General features: G+C 41.8%; 2 protein-coding genes across 2 annotated transcripts in view; both read right to left on the reverse strand.

Moving 5' to 3' along the window:
• Positions 1 to 2,551: 2,551 nt before the first annotated feature.
• Positions 2,552 to 19,093, reverse strand: part of LOC131561722 (protein FAM169B-like) — a 39,574-nt gene continuing 23,032 nt past the window's right edge. Inside the window, exons 6-9 of the mRNA XM_058811094.1 lie at positions 12,995 to 13,177; positions 10,523 to 10,651; positions 7,841 to 7,911; positions 2,552 to 2,879 (exon numbers count right to left, since the gene is read on the reverse strand). Of these exons, the coding sequence (XP_058667077.1) occupies positions 2,658 to 2,879; positions 7,841 to 7,911; positions 10,523 to 10,651; positions 12,995 to 13,177 (605 nt within the window). The 3' untranslated portion in view covers positions 2,552 to 2,657. The remainder of the gene's footprint in view (positions 2,880 to 7,840; positions 7,912 to 10,522; positions 10,652 to 12,994; positions 13,178 to 19,093) is intronic.
• On the reverse strand, positions 4,819 to 6,879 carry LOC131562039 (crooked neck-like protein 1). The gene has a single exon (XM_058811595.1). It carries the CDS (start codon positions 6,877 to 6,879, stop codon positions 4,819 to 4,821), a length of 2,061 nt encoding a protein of 686 aa, XP_058667578.1.

A 19,093-nucleotide genomic window follows, 5' to 3' on the forward strand; every position in this document is an offset into this window, starting at 1 on the left:
ACCAAAGTGTAGATTCAGAAAGACAACAAATCTGAGCTTTTGAAAACTTTCCTCCAAAAACTGGAATGCTCTTTCAAGCCCTTGCCAACTTTTTCAGCACACTGAAACAATCCTATCCCTGTGTAAATGCAGATTTGTTTTAAATAAAAGATCTTCCACTGAAAGAAAAGAATGTGCTATTAGGTGTGGTTTTTCTACTCAGTTTTATTGAGACAGCGAAAATACTGGATTTGTTTCTGATTCTGACCCTTTTAGGATTCCTCTGATCTCATCAAGCAGTGCTTCAGACTGCTAAGAATGAGTTGAGGGTCCAAGCTTCTGCATTTATCAGATACCTTAAGGCACTAATATAAAAAAAAAAAAAATCAATATTCAGACTAATTGTTCTGTAAATCAGCATTTCAGAAACAACATGGAACAAGCCTCTGCCCTCCTGGAACCTGTAGCCATGGAATTTAGTACAGTTAAGTAGGAGCTCAGAATTCCTGGCTCTAATTGTCACAAGTTTTGATGAGAAGGATGATCTCTGTGTGATTAGAGAGAACCAAGCACCTGCCACTACAACCTCAGCAAATGCACCTTCACTTACCTCAGCTGTCAGTTTGAGAATTCTTGATACTTGGAACACAAAGAGATACTTAGAAAACAAAAACCTAATAAAATCAAGGAAGGAGGTTCATACACAGAGGAAAGAAGCAACTTTTCTGTGAGAACAGCCAGAAGTGGTTGCTAATGTAGCTGTGGATCACTGGCCAATAGGTGAAACAGAAATTCATATGGGGAATTTTGAAAAATTGATGGTTTTACCCTCTAAATAAAAGTGTCTCCAAATATAGAATGGATTTAATCTAATTAGTCATCTGCCCATTCCAAACAGTACCTTATATTTCTCCTTTATCCTCATATAAATTCATTTAGTTTCTGGGGCCTTCTTAAATAAAATTTTATTGGAAGACTTAATTCAGATTAAAATTCCTAATGTTCCTCACTTGCTGGAACAACCCCAGTTTTCCTCACTCTGCCACCATAATATAATGAGCAAACTGGACATGAGTTCAGTTTGCCAGGGCACTGCAAGCCCAGATCAGCTTTCATGAGCAGAGATATAATAATTTTTTATGACATTTCAAAGCAACTGGTATTGCAACTCTTCACAATTTTTTTTAAGCATGTATTTGACCATACCTTTAACAAGAATATAGGGTGTTCCACAGGAGGACATGGAGTTTCTAGAAGTCTTCACAGCACAGTTGTGGTGACTTTTTAACAACCTTAAGATCAAGTGACTTTAAAGTTAGTCCTAAATGCACTTTCTCTGCAACAAGAGAACCATAGCAACATGATTAAGGCTGGCACACGATCCAGTGTTTTAATTCTCTTGGCAAAAACTTGTAAGTTCCAATTATAGCATTTCTTTTTCTTTTTTTTTTTTTTTTCAAGACATGCTTAGGAAGGTCTGATTTCACTGTGTCTCAGGCATATGGTTTACAGAGCAGCTCAACAGGGAAGGAGTTACTTGGATACATGAATAAATGCTACATTAAATCACAACCTTAAACAAAAACAGGGTGATGGGGCTATGTGTAAGCAATTATGCTGTACAGGGAAAAAATATACATCTCTGCAGTGTACCTACAATGCCTGCCCACAGATCTGTCTCCCTGGAAATGCTGGATTAGTTTCTGGAAAGAAGCAACTACCTCTCCTTGTTCCAAGGCAGCCACTTAAGAATTACAGGTTGCTGGATCTGTTCAGGATTATCAGGACCCTCCTGCTGTTAATCTCTTTGCAAAGCCTTCTCTGCCACTGGAATAAAGATCTGATCCTTACGAGTTTCACCTGAAATTCATTAACACAACACTCAGGCTTTTGAAATACCCCATTAGAAAAAAAAATATTCTAACACAGAACCAGCCTGTGGTAAAAGAGCAAAATTTCTTTACCAAGCCACAGCATGGTAATCTAGTGAAGTATATTTCCAAGTTAATTGATTGCAAAACATAAGGAAAGAGCCTACAGGAAATGAAACATGCAATATAGAATCTACATGCAGTTCTACATCCTGAGCTTGCACACAGAATTATCACAGTGCCTGAACTGAAAGGCAGTTTAATGCCTGTAGCTTGTTCACTCTTCTTCTCTGCACCAAACTTTTTCTGCATGAATGGCCTTTGTGCGCCATCCTGTCCACCACAGGGTTTAAGGCAGATTTTTCTGCTAGAAAAGCTCAAATGAAAGCAATTCAAGATCAATTGTTCACTCTGAAAGGAAGGTTACAACTGTCATTCTGATACCAATGTGTGTTGTGGTACCTCCCTTCCATAATGCAGGATGTGGTTTCCATAGAAATATCTTCTTCCATCAGTACCTACAAGCCCTCCAATTATTCCCCTTTGGACACCTCATGCAATCCAATAAAATCTTTTCAAAGCAGGGAAATAACTAGGCTCAGCTACTACTTAATTACTTGGTGAGAAGAAAAAGAAAAGCACACTTAGTAAACAAAAGCTTTATTTAAAACAAAACATAAAATTAAGAACATGTACTGCAAAAAAATATCATCATACCTGGAGAAATTTCTCCACAGTTACAAATTAAGAACAGTCAATTACAACTTTTAAGATTATACTGAATTTTGCTGGTTTCTGAATTTGCAATTATGGTGTAATTTTAAATTGTTTGGTGGCCTTTTCTCCATCTAAGTCCCCAGGACCTTCTCTTTTCCTGAGTCCTTTACGTTGCTGAGCATCACCTGCACTTTGTTCCAAGTTCTCCTCTTCAGGGTCTTGTGAGTTGAGAGTCCCTGCTGCTGTTTTGTCATCTTCTTTCTCCATGGCATCTCCTGCCACTTGCCCAACTCCAGGAAAGCAGTCAACACCCTGAAATTAGAGCCAAGACAGAATGATCAGCAAATTATACACAAACAAAATAAACAGTGACTTGATCCTGACATCAAACATTTTCTGTTGGCCATGGCTGCCATAAATGTGCAAGGCACGAAACTCAGCTGCATTTTTTGTGTAGATCAGCTTTATTCCTGCTGCTCTGCCTGCCTTCCCAAAGTGTCAGCATAAGGAAAACTGGGAGCACAGGGAGTCTTGATCTGGTTGGGTGGGTTCTGGAGCCGTGGCCACAGCACACAACAAGAGCGTGCACCACAGGGGCTGGAGCCATCACAGCTCCCCTGGGACACCCAGGGCTGAGGGAAACAAAGTGATTTAATTGTGTGGCAACCAAAATGTGCTGGGGAAACAACCCCTGCAGCTCTCTGTTTTGCTTCCACTCATCTCGCCGTTTTCTTTATAACTTGAAAAAGCTTCATTCCTGTGATTTGTTTTCTCAGATACATGGCTTAGGCTTCATCTAAACCTCACTGTCTGTTTAGGCCTAAGTGCTAAAAAAAGCTAAACATGGCCAGATCTGCAGCTCAGCACTGAGATAAAATAATTAGGACAATAAAGAGTTAGGCCTATTCATTCTGAAGCCACACTCAAGCTCCTGCACAGAAAAGATCACAAGTGGAGTTCAGAAAGTCCTTCCATATGCAAACACAGAATTCACAGACTCACTAGGCTGGAAGAGACCTTCAAGATCAAGTCCAACCCAGCCCCCACACCTCAACTAAACCATGGCACTGAGTGCTGTGGAGACCCTGGAGTAGCTTCTCCTAGGTTACACCCCATTGGCTCCTTCCCCTGTTCCTATGCCTGAACATAGGTGCTCCTGAGGCTCTCCCTCCCTTTTCCCTGATTGGGCCTCACCTTGATACTCCCTGGAGACCAAGGTCAGCCAGGAGGCCTGTGGGGGGGAGAGCGGGACCTTGGGGGGGAGTGTGTGTCGGAGAGGAGAACATCTCACCACGCAGCTGAATTAAACATCTATGGATACTATGCAAAAGCCTTTTTTGGCTTCTTTACCCTGGACTTTACTAGCAGCAATTCAAGCTGCAACAGAGTAACACATCCAGCCTTTTTTTAAACATATCCACGTATGGCGACTCCACCACCTCCCCATGCAGGCCATTCCAGAACTTTATCACTCTTTCTGTTAAAAACTTTTTCCAAATATCCAACCTTTATTCCCCTTGGTGGAGCTCGAACCTGTGTCCTCTGGTCCTGTCAGTTGATGTTTGGAGAAAGAGACCAACCCCACCTGACCACAGCCACCTTTCAGGAAGTTGTAGAGAGTGATAAGGTCACCCCTGAGTCTCCTTTTCTCCAGGCTGAACTACCCCAGCTCCCTCAGTTGTTCCTCACAGGGTTTGTGTTCCCAGCCCCTCTCCAGCCTTGTTGCCCCCCTCTGGACGTGGTTGAGTGTCTCAAAGTCCTTCCCAAACTGAGGGGCCCAGAACTGGACACAGCACTCAAGGTGTGCCCTCACCAGTGTCAAGCACAGGGGCAGAATGACCTCCCTGCTCCTGCTGGCCACACCATTCCTGGTACAGGCCAGGAGCCATTGGCCTTCTTGGCCGCCAGGGCACTCTGCTGGCTCGTATTCAGTCAGCTGTTGACCAGTACCCCCAGGTCCCTTTCTGCTTGGGCACTGCCCATCCACACCATCCCCAGCCTATAGCATTGCAGGGTTATTGGGGCCAAAATGCAGGACTCAAGCCTTGGTATAGCTTGGCCACCGCAGTTCTGGGGTTTTTTTTTGGGGGGGGGGGCGGGGGTTAGTTTTTTTTTTTTTTGTGGTTTTTAGTAAACAAAACAAAACAAAAACCAAAAAACCAAAAAACAAAAGCCTCTCTAAATACATTTACTTATCACTAATGAAAATACTATACCATGGCCCAGGAAAGGGGTGGGAAAAAACAAGGTATTAAGTCTGGCTTTCATCAATGTCCTTGTCAGGATCCATGCCTGCCACTTTGCTCTCCAGCTGCTGCTTCTTCCAGAGCTTTGCCATAGCCAGGAGTTTGAGGTTGGGCTGATTGGCAGCATCTTCTGGGAAAATATAATCATAGTACTCCTCCCATCCAGCATCAGACCCATCTTCAGCCTGCAGCTTTCTCCTCTTCTTTATTCTCTCAGGCATCAGTTTGTCTATCCTCTCCTTAGTGGCAGGGGTGCCATGCTCCTCCTCAAAGCTCCTCCAGGACTCGAGTAGCACGACCCTCTCCTCCTTGTCCTTGCAGCTGCGCATGGCCTCGTTGGCCTCCTCGTAGATGCGCCGGCAGCGCTGCAGCCGCTCCTCCTGCCCCACCAACAGCTCAAACTGGGCCAGGCTGATCCACACCTGGCTGTGCTGTGTGCGCTGCAGCAGCCGCCGGTAAAGCCTCCTGGTCCTCTCATACTCCTCTTGCTCCATCTCAAAGTCAATGTAGGATTTCCAAAGCACCTCCGGCATGTCCAGCCGGGGCTGGCCAATAGCCAGCTCGTAGATGGCCCTGGCACGGTCAATGTCCCCAAGGATGGTTTCTAGCTCAGCAAACTTAATCCAGGACGTGCAGTTTTCTGGTGCAAACTCCAGGAATTTTTCATACAACTTTCGGCAACGGTCAAATTCCCGCAGCTGTAACTCCAGCTCAATGTAACCTTTAAACAGCTTGTTTTTTGGACATTTACCTATGGATGTCCCCAAAGCCCTTCTGGCAAGCAGGAGGTTTTTCTGGCGAATTTCAAACTGTGCATACAGCAGCCACATCTTGGCAAGTGTAAACTTCTCGTGGGGCAGGAGCTCAAGGCATGCCTGGTACACCTGTCTGGTTCTCTCTGCATCCTTTGCCTCCAGCTCCTCATAGAGTGCATAGTTAATCCAGAGGTAGATATACCTCTTCCAGTGGCGTTTCTCTTGGATGGGGGGCACGTTGGCAATGGCTCTCTCGTACACCTCCCGCACGGTCTCGGCGTCCATGTCGCTCTCCACCAGCCGCAGGTAGTCGAACCATGTGTCGTAGTTGTGGGGGTTTGCCTTCACCTCCTCCTCATACTGGAATCTCCTCTTGCTGACAATGATGTCCTCAATTCCCCTCCTGTCTCCAAATTTCTTCTCAAAGATGGTGTAATTCTTGAGGAGATCCTGGGCATCCTGCTTTGGAATTCTATCCAAGGCATACTTGTAGATAACCCTCACTCTTTCAAATTCTTTCTGGTTCTCCTCAAACTTGGCAAATGCCACAAACAAATGCTCATCCATGTGCTCCTCCCCAAAGAACTCCACCGCCCTCTCATACACCTTCCTGGCATGGGCTAAGTAGCTGTGCTTCTCCTCAAAGTGGGCATACTTGATCCAGTTCTTTACACTGGGGTGAACAAGGACAAATCTCTCATAAATGCTTCGTGCTCTGTCCACCTCTTTGTATCTGAGCTCGAAGTTGATGTAGGAATGCCAGGCTTGCTCCTCTGGCTGCCACTCCATCCACCGTTCAAACACCTGGCGTGACCCAGCAATGTTCCCCAGCATCTCCTCCATGTACGTGTACTTGTACCAAAACTGGTCCACCCTGGGCAGGGTGGTGATGGCCCGGTCCCAGATGTTCCTGGCGTGGTTGACCTGGCGGTTCTTCATCTCCATCTCAGCATATTTCAGCCAGAAGGTGACACTCCTGTAGTCCACATCCAGGGCACGCTCATAAATGGAACGGGCTCTCTGGATTTCCTTCAGGCTTTCCTCCCATTGTGCATACTTTATCCAGTTACTGATAACAGTCCTGTTCTTTCTTATGTTATCTTCAAAAGCCTTCCTCTTCTGGAGTTTATAATCATTTAGCTCTTCAACATCTGTGATCATCTGCTGCGGAGGTGGTGGGAGAAGCTCAAGTTCCCTCTCCTTTGCCTCTCTCAGAAGCTGCTCTGCTGTGATCTGAACTTCAGCAGGTGCCTTGTTTTTCACCTTTGCCACTTTGGGGATGTGCTGCTTCCCAGGCTCCATAGAGGCCATCTTGCTGCCCTGGCCCATAGCTCTCCTCTTCTCCCAAGATTATTTGCAGCAATTAATTTTAAGTTCTTAACTAGATCCTATAACCTTAACTGCAGCAGTTCTTTAAAGTTTGGAAATAATTTGCTCACAAAAAAAAAATATTACTGCTCAAGCAGACAAAGGCAGAATACAACCTGACACCCTGTGGGTCAGGGTGCTGGGAGCAGTCCAAATAAGGGTGGCTGCAGCTCTCCAGGAGTGACAGGAGTGGTTCTGTTGTAGCACTGATCCTGTAGAAGGGTGGAGTTTCCCTCTGAAGATCCAGTGGTGGCGTAGAAGTGTCCAGTCTTCCTATGGGAATCCAGTGGAAAAAGGCTGCCTGTGGTACTCCAGGGCTCAGATTATATCCAGGTGGGAATGCTTGGCTCCTCCCCCTGGGCAGAGCATCTCCCAATGGGATGGTGTAATCTTATCAGTCATGTGGGGAGGCTAAATGGGCCATTAACAGAAGATATCTCCTGGAGGGAGGATGGGTCATGGAAGAGATAAAGAAAAACTGCCCCACCTGGTTTTAACAGATGTTGATAGAATACACCTGGTTACATCTTGCAGTGCAATCTAAGACGGTTAAATACTACTTTTCTATGTTGTAAGATATATAGTTGTTTTCTTTTAAGAGATAAAACAACTGCAATAAAACAGCTGTGATGAAACAATGACAAACACCTGTTTGTGAATAAAGAAGATACAGTGTGTTCATCCTTGATTTTGTCTAAGATTGTATTGCTTGTTACAATCTCTGCTGTTTTATCTTCCATAGATAAGACAGAAGAGTCAGTGATGATTTTTACATTATTGCTGTTGTTGATTGTAAGGTGTTTTCCTTTGTTTCATTTTACTGTCACAGGTACATTACTGTTTAGAAAGGGAGAAAGGCACCAAGGGAAAACAAGGTCATAAAATGGCATATTAGTTACTGTACCTTATTCATCTGGTCTAATTGTCTGGGTTTAGTAGTTGGAATCTTCTCCATACAAGAGCCCACTTCAGCTTCTGGAGAAGTTGGGAGAATATTTTGCCACAGAAAGAGATTAAAAAGGAAAAATATTATCATATTTGCACAGCTATTTCCATTTAAAAAACCACCAGAAAAAGCCACCTCTCACCCACAATCCCTCTTGTCTTGTTTTTGTTAATTAACCAAATCAGATGGCCCCATGACACTACCACAAAACCCTAAGGTGAACAACTATACTAGAAACAAACTGTCTGTGGATCTAGAAAGTGCTGCTAAATAGATAATCTGTTCTCCTCCTACACCTAGAAAACCCATATCCCTTTCTCCAGAAAATATGGGTACTCTGACCAATTCTGATAAAGAATTATATGCAATCACTTGAAATTTACTTTAATTCTTCTCAGCCTGCTTGGTTCTGCATTAGCTCCACATTTACATGCTTTATGCATATTACTAAACTACTTCCAAACAGCTCTGTTCACTGCCTGGTAGATTTAACAACCACGACCAAACCATGTGAAATGATTTCTGTTCCTCCAATCAGCCCCAGAAGAGAAATGTCATTATGTTCCTGTTGCTGAGACTATTTGATGAAACTAAATCTCCTACATTTTTCAAACAATAAGAATTAATTCAGAATGAATGACTGCAGCTGTGTGTGATAACATGCTAAAAAGCTTGATTTTTATAGATATATATGCAGACAGGAATGTGTGTGTGTACATGCCTATGAATCTGTGCACATCCAAATTGAAGTATCAGCCTCAACAGAGGGCTGCAGTTTATATGAACTGCCACTAGATGCAGCCACACCACCTTGCAAAATTGAATATTCTGACCTCAAGATTACAGAAACCTGTTTTGGAATATGCATGACTGCAGAATTCCTACAAGAACATAAATGGTATTCAATCCTGAGTACTGGTGTGGGGAAAAAAATCCATAATATGAACAAAATATTCAATTTTTCTTCTCAGTAATTTTGTTCCAAAACACAGCATTGAACAGCATTGCAAATGTCAACAGGAATCTAAGAAATCAGAGCAGAATAAGACTTGTCTATTTTCACAGTTGTTGCCATAGATCCTGATTGGAGCTGACAATATTGAATTACATTGTGTTTTGCTTTCTGCATAACAGAGAAAGTAGGAATGAAGACCTTATTCCCAAGAGACATCCCTAAAGATAGAATCATAGCATCATAGAATAGTTTGGATTGGAAGAGACTTTTAAAGGTCATCTAATCCAATCCCCAGCAACAAGCAGGGACATCTTCTACAAGACCACGTTGCTCCAAGCCCCATCCAACCTGACCTTGGACACTTCCAGTGATGGGGCTGTCACAGCTTCTCTGGGCACCCTGTACCAGGGTCTCAACACCCTCATAGCAAAAATTTATTTCCTTATATCTAGCCTAAATCTATCCTCTGCTAGTTTAAAATCATTATCCCATGTCTTGTTGCAACAGGTCCAGCTAAAATCTTTATCCCCACCTTTCTTACTGTCCCTCTTTAGGTAGTGGAAAGCTGCAGTTCCCCAGCCTCATGTGTATTTTTTACTGACAGCAATTCTGGTGGAATGATATTTCCCCATTCTTTGGGTCATTCATCTATTTGTTTTTCTAGAAGATGGCAAAAAGAAGAAAGAAAAAAGAAAGCATCTTCTCCCCCAAGATCTGCTCAGTTTTGATCTGATCGTAGTTCTGTTCAGTTGCCATTAATAAACTTCACTTAGCAAGATTAAAGGTTTAGCTGGTTTAAAGCACAAGGAACACAGATATAATGGCTTCAGAGGAACCCAGCCTAGGGCTAAAGTCTGACTGAACTCTCCTGTGGGTGCTGCAGACAAGATGAAACGTGGTGTCTCAACAGAAGGTTCCCGAGCCAAAACAGAGCAGGATGGATGTGGGAAGGCATGGGAGAAATTTGCTGCACTTCCAGAAAGAGACAATGTGTGCCCTTTTTTTGGAACCCAGTGCTTATCACAGCTTGTGGGCATGCAGCAGAGGGGCCTGCCTGGGTCCTCCAGCCACCTGAACAGATTACATCAACAAGATTCCCATATGAACCATGAAAAGGTTTCCCCATTCTGTCGCTATCTTTTGTGAAGTAGGCAGAAAATGCTCCCAAGCAAAAAGGATTTACCCTGTAGGAGAGTACTTGGAATCTTCCAAAACCCATAATGAAAACCTTTGTGTTTCCATCCAAGAATGGTATTGGCAGCAACTGAAGGTAATTAAACACACTGCCCACTGGCCATACAAATTTTTTCTTTATAAACAATTTCAGAGAAACAAACCCCTGTCTATAACCCAGACAATGTGTTGTGCAACAGGGATTTTTTGGGCTAACTTCTACCCTGCTCTAAGCACACTGCAACAGGAGTTCCAGCCTTTTTATGCCAAGGCTGTGCTTTGTTCAGGATCTCTCAGATGCTCTGCGGTTCCATTTCATTACCTCATAATTTCTAAGAATTGTCCTGTTTACTGTGAAAAGATGAGGAAACTGGCCTGCACACTCAGTAGTGCCTCCATGTGCAAACAACAGAGACATCACCTCTCCATGATCACTACCTAACCCTTGGTTACATTTCTCATCTTTATAGAACTATAACACAGACAAGTTCACACTGCTTGTTTTAACTCACTTCCTGAAGGGGATGACTCCATCTGAATTTTTAACCAGATATTCAGTCGCTGGCTCCAATCTCCTGGTGCTTCCACTTCCCACAGTCGCTTCTGCTCCTCAGGATGAGCCTGCAGGAATTTCTGGATTACTGAAAGAAGAAACCAAGGGGTAAAAGTATGAATGAGTGAAAAGTATATTGGAAGAGGGAGCATGTTCTATCTCAGAAATTCTCTCAGACCTACTTTCATTAGTTCCTTTAGAAATCTTTCTTCTCCCTTCTCATCTTCCTCCTCTTTGTTTTAGCTGGGACTTTTAGGAAAAGTCTATTTGAAATGGCCTAAACACTCATGAGCGCATCCTACCATCTGCTTCAATCTAGATTATTTCCTTGTCAGTGCAGAAATAAGACATGAAATGATTTGCTGAGCACCTTCTACTGACACTGCAGCACAGAACAATGCCCAGACAATCAGTGGGTTTCACAGCAGTGTGGGGTTTTTTACCCTCACTACTCCGAAAGGAGAGGGGCTCCTCTATCTCCCAGCTTTGGCCATTCAGAATGCTACTTCAATTTCTGTTTATAAAGAAAAGCTCTGCTTCAGTTTGGTTTTGGGACAAAGTCACCCTCCTTTTCACTACTGCTACCCTAGGCCCCATTGTTATCTTCATTTATTTCTTTGGATGTGGAAAAGAAGAAATGGGAAGAACCAAGGGAAAAATTACAGGATACATGTGACAGGTGTACAATCACCTTTAAAAACCATATTGCCACAGATTCCTACGACTGTCAGTACACACTGACCATCCAAAAATTTAGGTCTGCTTATGTTATCAAACTGAAGTATGTTCTATTTAATGGTATCCTTAGGATGTGTGCAGTGTCAAGAGGAGCCCCACGCTGTAGAACACACAGTTCAAAACATTTACAGGGCATTTTTCAACTTCCCTTAACCACTATCTTATCAGTTGCATCAACTGCTCTAAGATAGGGATCTGTAAACAACGAAATTACTGTCATTCTCTGTCCATTGTAGTTCATCATACTACAGAATGGGTCATTTATCTTCAACATTCAGTTGAGTTTAACAATGGGATGTCGAAACAAAAACTCTAATTCTGGTATGTAAACATTTGCCTTACACTAATGACCAGATCACAGACATTAATTTTATCCAAGGATATACAGACCAAATTATTCATTCCAATAAAAGCTACTAAAACTAACATATATACCAGAATCCAGGTATCTGCCACACAGCTTTTTCCATCCTTCTACGCCTCTACAGCAGCTTAAATATCATGTCCATGTTAAATAAACTGTCCACAGCTTCAGAGATTTCAGTACAGAGATTTAAAGGTTGCATTCATTTGTCAAAGCATGAAAATGTGGTTCAAATGAAATTAAAAACAGACAGTGACTTCAATACGCTCAAAATTTAACTAAGAGTATTGGTATTTTTATAAAAGTAAACCTAATTAAAACATGATGCAAGTCAAATTTATTCACTACTAGCTCTAAACTTAATTGAGACAAAAGCAGAGTCTTCCAACATATTGCTAGTGTTAACACATAAGAAATGCAGCTTTCTCCTCCATGCTTTCTAAAGCCCTGAGGTCTGCCAAAGGAAAAATGGATATTATTGGGAAAAGAGAAGGAATGCTGTCAATACTATTCCCTCCTGAAATCAGAAGTAGCAGTACCTGCTCGGGTGCTTTTGAATACATTCAAGGGCACATAATAACCAAGAGAGAGAGCAAATGGGGCCAAAATTTTGTTGACACTTAGTAGAAAATAACTGGAAAGCTGTAAGTCAATCAAAACATCTCCCCAAAAATGATGGTGAAGACTGCACCACACAGAGAGCAACCTCAGAAAAAAGTACTTTTCTAAAGAAGACACTTTTATAAATAACGTGAGCACGGATTTTTTTCTGAATTTTACTACCAAAACCAGAGTTTTGACCTGAAGACAGAGAAGATATATGACTACTTTGTGATCTTTTAAAAGTGACAAATGTTCAAAGACAGTTGATACAAAACAAGTACTGATGTAACTGTATGACTGAGTAGAGCCTGGGTATTTGGATTATTAAATGTAATTTCTTAAACACGCAAGATCTACCAGAGCATTATGTGCACAGTATGGGCTTGTCAAGATCTTATGAGTCTTTTCCCTGTGGTGTCAAATAAAATGTCTAAGTCCCTGTCTAGGGCAATGACATAGTTCTGAGAGAGAGCAGTTCTAGGAACACAAACTGTCAAACAGGCACCATGAGTTTTGTGCTTCTTGTTGTCTTACATAAATATCGGCCTACCTTTCCACAGGAAATTCCAGATGGCTCCAGAAAAGAACCATTTGCAGGCAAACAACAGTTCAGTTCAGACAAGGGCACTGAACTCTTACACAGTGAGGACAATCTTCCCAAGACCATATTGAAAATTATACATTATACATGACCCTTACCTAACGTGTCCACATCAAAGGATTTACCTTGATACATGGCAGCAGAAATAGGGCAGCTGATCCCCAAGGCATCCTCAGCCAGGAAAGACTGACAGAAATCATGCAACATTTTCATCCCTAGGCCACCTCTTCTGTACTTTCTCTGGACAAATATAGTATCCAAAACTGGCAGCAGGTAACACTGACTGGTTGTACCACCACACAGGCTCCCTGAAAACAGACAGGGAAAAACACATCCATTTACAAACAAAATTGGTATTGCTGCACTAACTGCTGTGTGATTTCAGCCACATACACCACCCTGGTACCTTTCCACAGGCTGTGAGGATGATCCCAGCTGAAGTGTATTTGCACAGACAGTAAAACACTTTCCAGGAGGATGATTTTTCCATGAAATGGAGAGGACCTGCCTAACGTGGCTGACAGGTCTCACCAGAGTCTTTTCCAGAGTCTGATTCTTCATCACGCTATCTTGGTACACAGGCAATGTATATAGGAAAGCTCACTGCAAAGATTTAAGATTTATATCTCTTTGGTCTAAAACCAAACAGATATAAATATTCTGAATGTAATGTCAGTATACTCCCTTAAAAAAACAACTGAGTTGTGCATTTTAAAAAAGCACTGTTAGAGCTCCTTTGTAAGTCACTCCATTTCTACTGAGTGATAATTTATCACACATGTAGGTGCTTCTATTCCATCACCTGAACTGCCACTATCAGTGTTAAACCAGGGGTTTCACTCAAGGACAGTCCTTGCTAACAAACACATTAAGTCAGTTAACTGAAATCATGGGGTCATGACATAATGCTCTACATGTGGACAAAATACAGACTCAAGCATAAGCCTCCAAACTATTAAAACTAGTTCTCAGTGAAAATTGTCCAAAATTACCCCAAAACACAGAATGAAGGGATTTATTTTGCAATCACACATCACAAACTCAAACTGGAGTCAAGAGAGAATTGATTAAGAACAGACATTCAGCATCCAAAATTTTGATGTTCACCCTAATCAACCTAGAGTCCTATTGCTGCATGCAGAATACCCTAAAAATAGAACTTCAAACTACTTTACAGCATGAACACTCTGTTCTGAAATTAATAACCAACATCGGTTCCCCAACCACCTACATATAGGAGAGGGTCTCCATAGAAAAACCTCATGGATTTATTTTAATTTCTAGAAAATATTTATGAAGATTTTATGCTGCTTTTGAGCACATGGCAGGTTAAATAAAAATGGGCATCCAGACCTTTATAACAGAAAATGGTTAGATTTTCATACTTTGTTGCTTAAGTCTCATCAAGACTTCTCATTTTATCTTTCTTACTACTTCCTAGTGGACCTGACTCAGTCTAGTTTTCAGAGTTCTGAGACATGAAGCTTTCATCACTTCACTAAGACCTATTTCACAGTTTTATCAATGTTCTGTTGAATGCCTGTTCCTAAATTCCAATAAAAGACTTCTACTTAACAGATCCTTTTATTTTTATTTTTTTTTTTCACATTCCCACAACTGTCTTAAACTGGGATCTATTTCTGCTCCTCCAGTTGGTGCCCAGCACCTTTCACTGATACTGGACAGGCCTGACTTTTACTACTCTCTTTTCTAGGATGCCAATCCAGCACAGCATACATGACTATTTTTAATTCTAGACCCTGCTTTGTCAAGCTCACCATTTAGCAAGAATCCACGTCTCACAGACTGAGCCATACAACAAAAGTGTGTAGCTACATAACCACCCATTCACATCTTGATTAAGCTTGGTTCACTCCTGCTTAAGCAAAGTGCATGCTTAACTTCAAACACATGTTCCAGCACATTGTTGGATGAGGGTGGGTTGTGGTGGTGTTTATAACCTTTCAATATTTGTAACACATGATGGGTAGTTACTCTTTTTGTCATGAGCCAAAAAATTGAGTATACCCCCGGTCCCATTGTTAGCTGCCAACCCAACAGAGATGTCAAATTCCAGCAGAATTGCACCATACGTTCTAAGGGATAAAGTTTTTCTCATGAGGTCTTTAAGAATCCCTGCATGTTGCAAGTGTTCTTTTAAGTATATTATTATCTCATATAGTCTGTCTCCTATAAATCCTGAGGAGAGTGCTGTGCAGCAATCCCAGGAGCTGAGTGATTTATGTCTGAGCTCCTAATTTTGTGTTGAGAAGATGACAAAAACTTGTCATGTCTAAAGGCACTGTAAATAAAGAAACCATGAAGCCATTCTTCACCTTGTCCCTGGGAAACACATTAGGAGAGTCACAGCCCACAGGCATTTGAAATAAACAAACAAACCAACCTTTGGAACAAAGGCCACTTTGTCCCTGTTTCCCATCAAATAGCACAAGGTTACTGTTAGCTAATGGTGGCCCGGAGGTGGCCACTGGGCTCTCACACATTTGGTTGGAACACACAGACAAAGTTTTGAGGTGAGGGAGGAGACAGAGAAAATAAGGGCATTGGTGATGGAGAGGGAAACATTCATGCAGCCTGCCCTCTGAAAGCCTTTGATCTGCTTGGTTAGGTCACGAGTGCCAAATGACCAACTTAGGAGCCAGTAAAATGGCAAACAGATATTACAAGGGCAGGAAAGCAGACAGCCATTAGCATTCCCAAAGAGCCACAAACCAGAAAAAAAAACACAATCCGGTCCCCACATCCAACAGACCCAAACAAAACAAGGTTGTGCACACTGACTGTTTCCCTGCTGAACAACTTGGCTTGGCACACACATGTTTGGACAGGCCTGAGCACTTGTGTAAAGGGTGGGGAATATTTCTGCAGAGCAGAACCCAAGGTCAACCCATTGTGTGAGTTTGTATGTGAGAAGGCGAACAAAGGTTCTGGCTTCAGTAAAATTAAATGAATTCATGTCTGGACTGGTACGTAGTCATTTCATTTTCATTACAGCCAGAACCTTCAATCCGCCTCAGAAATGCACATTAAAAATATTATTTCTAGCAAACAGAAGGAGACAAAAGCAATTATTCAACAAGATTTCAGCTAATTGTCTGTCAGGTTAAATTCGACAACAATTTTTTTTTTCCTAAAAGAAATTGATGTAATTGATGAAAAAAATCAAATCCTGTTATGTTTTTCAGGATCTCTTTCTACAGGATAGTACCTGGGCCACCAATATCAAAAGACATTTCCAAAGGCTTGTATGAAGAAAGGTATGAAATGAATTTGAGCTCAGAAAGCCATTTCCAAGGACCATCTCTAAGGCTCTAGTGTAGGAAAAAAGCAGAGATAGAGACAAGGATGCTTTTTTGCTTAATCCACATCTGCTTAAGAGTTTTTGCAGTCAGGTGTTCCCAAACTGTGACTTGTGGAGCATTTCTAAAGGATGAATGAGAAGCCAACAACGCACCTACTCCTGATACACCTGTATGTTTTACAGCCTTCTCAGAGGACTCCGTTTGGTTAAGGCTGGTTTGATTCACATCACTCCAGATTTTACTACTAAGATTTGTCAGGAGGGAAGGGACAAGCTTTGACAATCTGACTCTTTTGTTTTTCATACTGCAGACAGCTTGGTCTGCAGCTGGGCAGCTCATGTGTGTTACAGAGACAGTAATACATAACAGTAGGGGGAAAAAAAAAGGTCTATAAAAAAGGGATTTTGTTCTGGTTTGTTCTTAAAAGCACTAAGACACTCCTGGCTCACTGCATCCTCCAACTTTCTTGTTGATTTATTTGCATCATGAATCTTCTACAGTCTCCTGGCATTTATGTGAAGGTGGTAAAGTCCATTTTCAGTAATTATTAGTCCTCAGTAAATAAGAAAGGAAAAACTTTCAGGGAATTACATGGTCTCACTGCACAAGAAACAAGTGTCAGTAACCGTGGTAATTAATCCTACATCACCACACAGAACACATTCTTTCTGAGGTTTCCACACAGAGCATGAAATAAATACTTTAAACAGCATAAAACAGATCCCAAACCCCAAGTATCAATATGAAGGCTTTCTGCAAAATATTTCAGTTTCAGGTTGCTGCCTGTAGAGGAAGGTACAGGAAGAGGGAACTGTGTTTCCTATTGTACCTTTAAGTAGCTCCATTTAGTGAGGTCTAACTGCTCTGCTGTCTGATATGGAAGCCGCTGACATAGATAAAATTGGAGACATTTATCTTGGCACGTGACAAAGTGTCTTATCAGCCTCATTAGTGGCTTAGTACATCTCATCAATCTTTAGTATACCCAGTGGTAAATGCTGCATGCCTGTCATTGGACAGGAATAGGCACATTCCAGAGAGGCCAAGTTGATGATCTGTGCAGTCATGAATAAATTTTGCTTTAATAAAGGTGTCTAATGCTCACAAAAAGTGATAGCCTTGAAGAACGAGACTTCTGTTTATCTATACAACAGGTGCAGGGTGGCCAGTGCCAGAAGTGGTCAAAATTGTCTCAAAACCTTGACTTGCAGTAGTTACTGCATCTCTGAGCAAGGAGGGTGCTCGAGACCATCTGTGCCTCTTTAGCTGGACTATTAAAAGAGATCCAGCTAAGGGTGGTCATAAGATGGATGGAAGCATGGAACTGAACCAAAATTACCGAGTTCACTTTGTACAGGCCACCTAGGAATTGGCAAAGGGAAATGACATTACAGTATTGCCAAGATAGTTAATTGGAATCACTGAAGTCCATTGAAAATTTAGTTTGCATAACGACACATTAAATCTGTAGCAAAGATAGAACAGACTCACTGCTCCTTGGTCACCACTTCTGTGATTCACCCAGAAGACTTATGTTTGAAAGGGCCATGCTCCACAGACCTTTTCTGGCTTATTTGCCTCCACTGAAGCATGTTTTTTGTCATGCTGTAGATAATGAAAAATTCACCAATGAGAAATACAGTTGAATACAACATCAATATGAGAATCTCAATTATCCAGTGAAAAAATCATACTGGAAAGAATGGTCAGGTAATTGCAGAGCATGGAAATAAAGGGAATCAGAATCACATGGTGGGCACAAAGGAAAATAATTTTTTCCTAGGACTAGCACAATAAAAATTCCTGTATTTAAAGCTGCCTCTACTAAATGTTCTGACCAGGACAGCAAAAGGAAAAAGAACTTATAATTTTTAAAAATTAATTATGAAAATATGCAAAACAACCTTGTGAAATACAGCTTCTGAGTGAAGATATTTATCTTAGTCTGTTTTGGGCCTAATAAATCCAGGGCTCCTCTAAAAAGGAGAGAGAATAGAATCAGCCACAGCATGGCTGGTATGAAATAGAAATCACAGAACTTCAGAAAGAGGAATTATTTTCTAAATGCATACATCAAATAGCAAAAAGCAGCAAAAACAATCAGCTTCAAGCTTCCCGAAAAGGCTTTGGCAAAAGACTGCAGCAATTTGTGACACAGGCCAAAAACTAACAAAAATAGCTGCCCAGAGGAAAAAAAAAACACTGGCAAGAAAAGGCAGATGCTGACAAAGCTGGACTTGAAGGATTTGTATTTTATGTGGACCTGGTTTAAAACCAAACTGTGACTCTCAACTTACTCAGAAACAGTTTCAACTTGGCTAATACTCCACCCATAACAGACTACTGTGCACATTCATTTCACTGGAGCATGAATCATTACAGCCCCTACAAGTGTTTTTTTTTTCCAAAAAAAAGCTTTCCAAAAGCTTTGCTCAGGAATATTTATGGACTTAAAGGAAAATGCACTTGTGTTTGGCATTACAAACCAGTTCATGAGCATAATCAGAGACACAGACAAGGCTCCTTGATCAGAGGCTGAGATCTGATTCCTCACTGACGCTGTACAAGCTGCACCTCTGTGCGTATCAGGATTTTTCCATCCCAAGGAGCAGAACATCTCTTGTTGCTGGCCTTTGGGACTGCAGCAGAGAGGCACCTTCAGAGTGTCCTCTGGAATCCAAAACAACCCATCTCTCAAGCTGGGTTTTTTTCTCCCATTTTGGATGGAGGGGTATCGAGTCCTGACTTGGGCAATATCTTACTTCCAAAGATCCCACCTTCTCTGTGTTTAAACTTCTGGTATCAAGGTGATTCCCATGAATCTTAAGCACAGGCTGGTAACCAGCTCCCACATGGGGGCACAGGCTCAACTGCAAAACTGGAATTATTCCAATTAAGCCT

The sequence above is a fragment of the Ammospiza caudacuta genome, chromosome 10 (genome assembly GCF_027887145.1).
Source record: "Ammospiza caudacuta isolate bAmmCau1 chromosome 10, bAmmCau1.pri, whole genome shotgun sequence".
Classification (NCBI taxonomy): domain Eukaryota; kingdom Metazoa; phylum Chordata; class Aves; order Passeriformes; family Passerellidae; genus Ammospiza; species Ammospiza caudacuta.

Bases quoted from the DNA above. Each gene is read 5' to 3' on its own strand.
- LOC131562039 (XM_058811595.1), bottom strand. From the start codon at position 6,879: ATGGCCTCTATGGAGCCTGGGAAGCAGCACATCCCCAAAGTGGCAAAG.